This window comes from Gadus chalcogrammus, chromosome 14 (assembly GCF_026213295.1).
Source record: "Gadus chalcogrammus isolate NIFS_2021 chromosome 14, NIFS_Gcha_1.0, whole genome shotgun sequence".
In the NCBI taxonomy this organism is placed as follows: Eukaryota; Metazoa; Chordata; class Actinopteri; order Gadiformes; family Gadidae; genus Gadus; species Gadus chalcogrammus.
Window position 1 is genome coordinate 22,345,680 of NC_079425.1, and position 10,066 is coordinate 22,355,745.

Below are 10,066 nucleotides of genomic sequence, written 5' to 3' on the forward strand. Positions count from 1 at the left end.
ACTTCAGGCTTGGTTAGGGCTCCGAGCATTGACACAGTAAACGTCACACCACAGGGAGTCAGCGGCCTGCTGACTATGACTCTACACTAGGGATGTAACGGTTATCGGTGTAACGGTAAACCGCGATAAAAATGTTGTTGATAAAAATGACCATTTCAAATAAAATTATTATCGTGGTGGATAACCGCGCCCGCGGTGTGGTAACCGTGTGCTTAAATCCTTCCCAGCGCTTCATCCCCAGCGCTTCATCCGAGTCTCCTGAAGTCGCCGTGCAGGCGCACTGTGTAGCCTACAACATGATGTTTTTAAGTTTCGATTCAGTTTGAATCATGGCGGAAGGAGGAGACGACAGCGCTCAAGACATCCATCAGCCTTCTTATTGGGATTTGCATTTCTGGCAAAAATGCTATTCATATTCTATTCAAGTATTCGAATAATATTCGAAAATCGGTCAATCAAGAACCCCCCACGCACGCACGCACGCACACAGAATGACACAGGGTGAGGCTTTTATGATTTGTAGGAAATCAATCCATTTATTTCACCAACTGCGCCATCAACATTCAACATCAAAATTATTTCAACACGGGCTAAGGCAGATAGGCCCACATGCGCCGAAAACAGAACGCTATTTATATATTTATTTTACTGAACACAGCCTGCATGACGTTGAACTAGACACGACGAAAAAATAACTTCACAGTGTGTCTTTTTACAATTTATTTGTTACCAGCATTCGTAGAGTTGATCAGCAGAGAAATAGTCTGCCAAAGATGTTGAAGTCGCTTAGCAACCGAGGACGCTGGGGTTGATGGTTTACCGGACTACTTGCGGTGTGATTTGATAGGAAATAAAATATTCTACTTACCTTGACAGCGGTCATGATATGCTTATTATGCGCATTATATGCGTTCAACAGCATTGAGAAGAGCCGTGCAATAAATAACACATTCATTATTCGATATACTACATGACTCGGACTATTCAACGATCGTTGCCCATCCCTACCTTCTAAGAGGACTTAAGTCTGAAGTATGGGCATATTTTGGGTACTTAAAAATTTTGATCACAATAACCGTGAGGTTACATTTTCATAACGTTACATTCCTACTCTACATATAACCTTACATGACTCTGAGATCATCACTGACTGGATTGTTTTCGGGTTGGTCAGCTCGCAAACGTGTGATGAACATGTGTGCGCAAGAGAGTCACTAAGACTGAGACCACTTGACTAGCCTCCTTTGTGCCTTTTAATGTTAGGAGGTTTGCCCAAACCAAAGTTAAATAAACACATCTGTTTATGAATGAGCAAGTACATGAATTAGCTGTCCACCGTAATACATTCCAACAAATATTTAGATTCCTCACCCACTCTCTCTCTCCATTTCCCAAAAAGGCACAATGCACTAGGTGCCCTAATCCTGCAGCCCTGCTTGAGGAAAACAAGCAACAAAGACAGTGTCAGTTTTTTCTGGTTCTTAAGGCGCGTAAGCAGAACTAAATGTGTGGACAGCAAGTTTCAGAGAAAGCCTTCCCCTTGTATGACATCCCAAGAAGCCCCAGAAGTTGTGGTGCTGATGATGTCTCGGCTTTTTCAATACAGATATAGATACACATACAAACACAAATAGACCTGCCCCACACACACACACACACACACACACACACACACACACACACACACACACACACACACACACACACACACACACACACACACACACACACACACACACACACAGTAAATATGTGCTTATTGCACGGTCCTCTGGTGTCTGTCACCAGCCACCAAACAACAGATTCTCTCTTCACCAAACTTCCTCCTCCTCTGAGGGAGGAGTCAGGGGCCTAGGTGACAGCCCGAGTGTTAATCTCCCATCTCCTCTCACAGCACAGTATGTTCCAAATAACAATAGCACCACGGCCTGCCCTGAGGGGACACAGCCGCTGGCATCTGCTCCATGGGTTTATAATTACAACTTGACAGTGTGTGGGTCAGTCTGATATGAAATCAGGAGACGGTAGAGAAATGGCTCAACTAATAAACAGCCTCAGGCAGGCCTGCTTCGTTCAGTTGGTTTGATGTTCGCTGTGCAATCAAAGAATGGTTTAGGCATATATGCTGTGATCTATATTCAGAATCTATAAATATAAAATATAGTGGTTGGAACTGCCTCAGTGTCTGGCTCCTAGAATTACAATAATAATATACTCAGTTTGTGGTTATCTCTCTAGCGTCTCCTAAACCCATATTGTATTGTCTTTAAACATTAAAACAAAAAGTATCACAATAGGAACAATCGTCTCGTGTTGTTATCTTTTCGCCCTTTTGTTTACATCGCACATTAGCGTTCATTGGCACCGTTTACAGATGATGTAACTTGTGTAGCATCGACTTTTAAGTGCAGCAATGTGGCTTAGGGTTAAAACCCTCCCAGCCCATGTAGGGCGTATGTTTACTGTGTGTCGAGGCGTCCTGTTACCAATACATCGTGCTACAGGGTCTTCCCCTCCCTGTCAGCCTGCGCTCTTACTGCAGTTGAACTACCTATGAAAACCATGCACTGATCCTGTGCCCCAAATCATTGCAGCTGAGAAACAATGGCTTCTCCCCTCCTGTGTCATGGGGCTTTTGTGGTCTAATCACGTAAACTCTGGATTCCTGACAGTCATGTGGATTCAATCACCCAATTCTTTATTGACGTGCTTACACAAGAAAAAACGCCTTATGCTTATCAACTTGACAGTAATTGCATCAGGGAGGACGTTACTGTTCCAAGTGAGACATGAATGGCTATTATTTATTCTTTATTATCCTTGTCTGAACCAATAAATGCCTCTGATTTTGCTCTGTCAATTTGCTAGTGAAAGGCAAAACATCATGTCGGATAAGTAGCAAAAGCATACGACAGTTGTCGTTACCACTTCCGAGCCGATGTCTACATCTGGAGATCCAATGCAGCGACAAACCAAATCGCAGGGTGCACACAGAAGCCATATTTGGTTTGTGCTAAAACATGACTGTCAGCTGTTTACAGTGTTGATGTTTGAGGTCTGACTCGCATTTTCCAAAACAAGGCCGTGTTGAATAGCAGCACAGCTTGAGATGTCTCTCGAGTAGCGATGGTCGGGGTTGCTTATGCACAATTTCAATTTCAAACATGTACGTACCTCTCTCTGTTTTCATGTTGTCCAGTGTCATCGTGAAGACCTCCCAAGAGTCCTCTCGGTCTTCGAGTTGTCCCTCTGTCCACAGGTCCTGTTCACACACAGCCTATGCGCTTATGGCCCCTGCCCTGAGCCCTGGTCCTCGCAGTGGCTTCACCTGATGCAGGAGCCCACCCAACACAGTCAGCTGTGGAGCCTGTACGTCGCTGACAGTTGTCTCCTGTCCGACAACAAAGCATCGCTTTGTCAGAGTCACTGTCTTCTAATCGGCTGCTGAACTGATCGTGTATTTCTATATGTATCTGGCCTTGGACGAGGAGATCGACTGAGCGGACTGCCTCTTCTCAGCTAGCCATCAGGCTACCCTTACGATCAGTCTCTGAATCCTCCACCAGGACCCCCGCTCCGTCGCCACACATTTCGGGTCCCGTGGCACCGAACCGTACCACTGTACCGGAGCCTATCGGACCACGACCAGCCCTACCAGCTGTGCGGACGAGCTGACAACACGCTGGCCATACGGGTGGTGTGTGCCTGTGAGTACCACCACGACACCGGACTAACAACCCCTGACAAGCCGTAGCGCAGGGGGGTCTCGGCTCGGTTCACCACGACCGTCTCGACCAGCACGACCAACGCGGTCGTAGTTAGGAAGAACCGTTTTGGTGAATTATTCTTCGGGCAGAACGGGACCAAAGTGTAGCCAAACTGTCACATCGTCTGGGGGTTATATCTCACTCGAAACGGTCAGTTCAGGTCAAATGAAACAATTATCGGTCTTCTTCCAGTCCAACTTTGAAAACAAACAAAACAATACGACGTGTCGTCGCGGTGCAGGGGGAGCAGATGTCTCGCGGCGCGGGGACAGAGACGCCGTCCTCCCGGTGACCCGTCGGGTGAGACGATCTAACGAACCAGAGCCGTCCGAGGGACCAGACCATAAGCTAGCGTCCTGCTCGGCTCGATGCGACCTGGATCCTCTCCTCACCTCCTCCTCGCTGCTTGTCACAACAGATCAGCGGCAGCGCAGCCCGGGTCACGTGTCCCAACAACAGCTCGTCACTTCCCTCCCCAGCCTCACGTGAACCTGCTGCCATGGCAACCGCGAAGTTAGAAAAGGAGCGTTCAAACTTTCTTCTTCTTCTACTTCTTATTTGAACGTCTCACATGGGGTGAGCGCCGTCTGGATTCTGCGGGAGAGCTGGTTTAGCATACGACTCAGAGTGCCATGTTATTAGTAATAATAATGATGGACCGTGGCGAGCGCGCCTCAACGGTCAGGGTGCGCGCGAGAGAGAGGGAGCGCGCGAGAGTGGGAGAGAGGGAGGGAGCGTGCAAGAGAGGGAGAGAGAGATGGAGCACGCGAAAGAGGGTTGACTCTCTGCTCTGATTGGACAGCCGATCCCATGCACGTTCTCGTGGGCGGCACGTGAGATGCTTTTTCCCCGTGAACATTTTGTTCTGACTGGTAACAAAGAGGAGACTGATGCGGCCGCCAGAATGCGATGCGCAAATCTGCTCCACAGCTGATGTGGTGGTTGGTATTGTGTCAAAGCAATTTCAAAATCTTCAGCCTGGTCGCTTCGTTTGCTCCATGTCAGGCCCTAACAATAAGTGTATTATCTGGAAATATGTTCACTTTGGACATCAACTGCACAAAACTTAGTCGTAAGAGGTTTACTTAATCATATTGAGTGCAATGCAACGCAAGGTATTGGCTATTGTAAACCTTAAAGCTTTAACGGCCATAGGTCATGACCCACCTATGATGTAACATTGTTTACACTAAACTAAGCCCATCCATGGGAAATCCCATCTGGGTCTGTGATGAAAAGATAGTCATCCAGCGATTCTTTTGTCTGGTCTCGGTAGTATTATAGCTCCATCTAGTGGTCTGGACCGGTAACGCAGAAAGTGATGTAGGGGTAAATAGTCTTTGAAACCCTTGAGGAAAATAGTTTTTTTGATTCATATTCGAAGTGTTTGGTCAGAAATGTTCATGTGTGTGTGTATATATATATATATATAGATATCTATAGGCCTATATAAAAAAATAAGTGAGGGTTAGGGTTAGGGTTAAGTAAGGTTCAATGTTAAGTACGTTGGCTCTCTCGCTATATTTTATAATTTGTCATTCCTACGGTAAACACATCAACCGTCTGCATAAAATTTTCAGTTTGACAATAATGCTTACATTTGACTATTAGCCTTTATTTGCAGCAAAAGTATATTTCGGCAAGAAAAAATAGATTAAAGTGATCGTCCTATTTTCGGTTGGTATATCTTACTATACCTTACTGCAATTTAAATCATTATTTAAATGATATCTGAGAAGTATGAACCTTTCAATATAAGGGTAGAAAAACTCCTATAACAATAAATTGCATGACAAGACACCAGATTTAAGAGATGGAAATACCAACAATTTATTTTCTACTTCTTTGGTGACTACAGAAATGTTGAAACATTTGAACACTGAAAAAAGCTTGATGACATCATCACTTCGCTTCTCAATTTTTTTTTCCTTTTTTTCATTTGCTTAGCAGTCAAAACAGATGATATTGCACGGCACTGAAAGAGCAGACGCAAAGCTGCTGGGAATAAACGGAACGGATCAACCGATGTGGAATGGGGTTAAAACGTCAATATACCTAAAGCATTGCCGAACTGGCCAAAATAATTGCACTCACACACAATCATACACACAATAACACATGCGCGCTCACACAGACACACACAAACACACAAACTTACTCTCATACACACACACACACACACACACACACAAACTTACTCTCATACACACACACACACTCACACACTCACAAATTGCACAAAAAAACTCCCCCACACACACACACACCCTTACACACACACAAACATATGCGCTCACACAGACAGTAATGACGAATGAAATCAAACAAGCTTCGCGAAATAAAAGGCTGAGGAAGGAAATCAAGTCTGACAATAGCTCTTGGGCTGAAAAAAAGCAATATGATTTTTATTTGGAAAGTTCAGAACGTACTACGAATGTCACCTATATCCTAAATGTCTATGACAACAAATATGCTTGTTTATCAAAACCCTTTCAAGCATCTTTGTATATGAATAGCTGGAGAGCTACCCCGCTGGGTGATAGATTGAGCCCCCCAGCATTAGAGATCAAGATGATTGTCTTTGGCGCCGCAGTATTGTTATGGAAACTGTAGCCAAGCTACCTATCAAATAGGAACCCCTGATGGACAACCGGTCATAAGAACCAAACAGAAAAACACCAACAAAATATCCTAAGGAAAAATCCCCGTTACGTCAGTCACACACGTCAATGTTACAACAACCCTCCTTTTTGCATTAGCATCAGCAATCAGAAACTGGAAATAGAAGGAATGCACCTTGACGGAACGCCACACAGTCTAATCAAGGACACAGGCATTGTCTACCCCTGGTAGACGATACTGATGCGATCTACCCATGGACAGCCAACTTCTTTCCCGTGAGAACACTGCGCTGTGGACACGGGAGAACAGACGGAGAACAGAGCAGAACCTGGGTGCCTCTGACCAGAGAATGACACAGAATGTGGTTGTGAGGAGAACATCAGTCCATTACAGTATGCTCACGGATGTCCACCGACACTATCACCCAGATAGGCAATAGGGATCTAAACATGGATTTTCATAAAACCAAAACAAGAAATAACAATTAAAAAAAATAGAAACATGGCTGTCTGGGGACAAAAACACACACATGGACACAATTCAGTGCCTCAGAAACTGTTTCAAAGATTCCTCATAGAAGGCAAACAGAAAACCCCACCAAACACAAAAGATAAGGAAAAAGACCATCCTTGAAATCACGTGCATACACACTCACAGACTGATTCCTTTGTTTGGTTATGTTCTTTGGAGTTTTATTAGACTTTAAAGCCATAACACGAGTGCGTACCAAAAAAGAACAGATACTACATGGAGCGAGGCGGCCAACACCACGGGTTTAAAAAAATATAGACCCCACCCATGGCCCGCCCCCCTGGCAGACCGGCTGCCTACACTCACGCCCCCCCCCACTCCTTGTCTGTGTGTGTGTGTGTGTGTGTGTGTGTGTGTGTGTGTGTGTGTGTGTGTGTGTGTGTGTGTGTGTGTGTGTGTGTGTGTGTGTGTGTGTGTTTTTCTTTGTGTGTGTTTCTTTGTGTGTCTGTGTGTGTGTGTGTGTGTGTGTGTGTGTGTGTGTGTGTGTGTGTGTGTGTGTGTGTGTGTGTGTGTGTGTGCGTGTCTGTCTATGTTTGTGTGTGTCTGTATGTCTGTGTGTGCGTATGTCTGTGTGTGGGATGGCAAAGTGAGCAGGACTTGTAGTCCCTGAATTCAAAAGCCTCAGATTGTAAATTGAACAGGAGATTCCCTACAGGCCTAGCCCAGCTTGTGAACAGAGCCTACACCATTTACATTCTATACCCGTGCGAATGGCAAATCAAAACTCATCAACAATGCTACCTCACAAATGCCAGTGCTTTTTCAACGTTATACATTTTTTTCTATTTTTGGTTTGTTTTAGAAAATCTTTGGATGTGCATTAATACCCATAAAAGAACCGAGTCAAAAGAATAGAAAAAACACACATACTGATTTTTGCCAGCTCTCAAACAAAGCAAGTTCTACATAACTTTGTTTCCGTTGGCAAATCAACTGTTTGGTTTTCTGGCAGTGTTTCAAACACATATTGAAGTGCCGGCTAACATTTAGGTGAAGAAGAATACAAACGACTTCTTCAGAACATCAAAGCATCATGGGAAATAAGGCTGCAACATAAAACAGACTTTTTTTGTTTGTTTGTTTTTTTCCAAAAACCTACTATATACAAATCTATAGTTTCTACAAATGCATAAATTAAAGTAGTGGTCAACCGATACAAAAATGCAATTAAATTAAGACCAATCACAACACAGAAGTAGAGTAAAGGGAAAATATAAACACATTATCACAGCAGTTGGTTTTACCCTGTAAAAACAATAGTCTATCTTCATTATAATATTGGCATAACCCAATGTCTGATAAAAGGTACGCCTCCTCTCAACCCGGCGAGTTTCATCAAAACCGCCCTGAAACTTGTCATCCGTGACTTGAAACAGAGCGCTCCCACCCAAATAACAAATAAAAACAGGTAATGATACAGCTACGATAACATGTACCACACTAGAGGAGTCCTGCCTAACTCATAGATGATAGATAACGTCTCGATGCAGAACCCAAAGAAATCATTATTACTATGAGGTATTCCGAGACATTTGGTTTGAGCCATGCTGGGCCAGGGTGCCGGGCCTGGACTACACACAGGTGGACGGAGACAGGAGTGGGACGGGGGGGAGGGCGGAGGAGAAAGAAACTAAGAGAAAAAGGGGGACCTTTGGTTTGTCTGTAGCTATGGACAACAGCTTTTTGTTCCTTTGGTATGTTGTCATTGCATGGTTGCGCTGGCGGAAAGCACCACGTGAGTGAGAAAATAACTTCCTCCTGGTTTCTTCTTCTTCGACGGTGGCCTTCCTACAGGCTGAGGTATTCTGAGTCAAGGGGTCAGAGGTCAACAGCGGTTCAACACTTTGGTTCAAGCAAGGCACTCGTCCTGGGAGTTTCAGAAAGATTGCAACATGACTGCTTTGTGTCAGGATCCTGTCTGCTGTTGGCCGGGGCTCAACTACTGGGGCTCTGTCGTGATGTCAGTTGTTCTACCTGTCGTAGTGTTACAACGTCTGACAGCTGTCTCCCGCCAAAATCTAGAACTCTATTGATGCTGCACTCAGCAGGGTGCACAGGGGAACATATCCACCTCAAAATATAAAAACATTTGTGGGTTTAGGGTTTGCCTCCTGCTTGAAGTGTTCCACCTATAGCCTATCCATCATAGTTGTAAGTCTACAAAATGAAATGGGTCACCTGCCAGCCTATCCCTTATAGTTCACATCTTCATCGTTTTCGATTAGAATCGAGGAGAATAAACACGCAATAGGCTGGTGCAGCTGAAGTAAAGCATAGGGAAAGGGTAGCATGGCCAGCATGTTCTACACCACAGGGACACTTGTGTGGGCCGTGTGTGTGTGTGTGTGTGTGTGTGTGTGTGTGTGTGAGTGTGTGTGTGTTTGTGTGTCTCGGGCTGGATCAGCATATCTGGCAATAGCTACACCTACATCAGCACATACTCCTATGGATTAGTAATCAGAGCCCACATAAGACAGACCTAGCAGGGCGCCATGGCTTGACTGAGGGGAGGGAGGGTGGCAAATAAAGATGGGTGGTGGGTGGTCGGAGAGAGGGGGCGCAGGCGAGGGCGGGGTTGGGGGAAGGGGATGGGGGCTTACATCATCTACTAACTTCACTTGTAGAGGCCGTGCACTGAGAAGGAACCGTCTGTTTATCTTTGGTATCATCAAAGTGATAGAAATCACGTATGGAACTTGAGTGAGGTAGCATCTTTGGTTCACACTATAAAACACCGGCAGGTCTAAACATCTTGTTCATTTCTTTGTCTTGTCTTCTTTGTGTTCTGTGTGTCCTTGGTCCTGGAGTCGTGAGGAGATCAGAGATCTGCTCTGACTTTCCCTTATCCTCCCTTGGTCGTGTTGATGTTCTAGGAGGAGGGCTGCTAACCCGGGCCAAGGGGGAGAGTACAGAGGCAGGAGGCTGTCCTGGCCCTCATGTTCGCGTACCCTGGCAATGCTTTCTCCCTGCTGCTGAAATGCATAGCTGGCCAGAGGAATGGGTGAAGGGTGTCTGGGCTTTTTGCGTTGGGGGGGAATGGGTTGTTGCTGGGTTGTAGGGTTGATATGGCTGCCCAAGCATAGGCCAGTACATTGATTATTTTAAATATCATTCCTCCTTTCTAGAGCCTTTGATGGCACCATAGG

The 10,066-nt window shown here is 45.2% G+C and overlaps 2 protein-coding genes across 3 annotated transcripts in view; both read right to left on the reverse strand.

Moving 5' to 3' along the window:
- atosa (atos homolog A) overlaps positions 1–4,460 on the reverse strand; it is a 28,613-nt gene extending 24,153 nt beyond the window's left edge. The window contains 1 exon segment of the mRNA XM_056607321.1: positions 3,175–4,460. Within this exon segment, the coding sequence (XP_056463296.1) occupies positions 3,175–3,205 (31 nt within the window). The 5' untranslated portion in view covers positions 3,206–4,460.
- A 2,761-nt stretch (positions 4,461–7,221) lies between these two features.
- The window catches only part of onecut1 (one cut homeobox 1), a 10,785-nt gene continuing 7,940 nt past the window's right edge, over positions 7,222–10,066 (reverse strand). For both annotated transcript variants that reach the window (XM_056608249.1, XM_056608248.1), the window contains exon 2: positions 7,222–10,066. This exon is cut by the window's right edge and continues 1,603 nt beyond it. The gene's annotated coding sequence lies outside the window, so the exon portion shown is untranslated.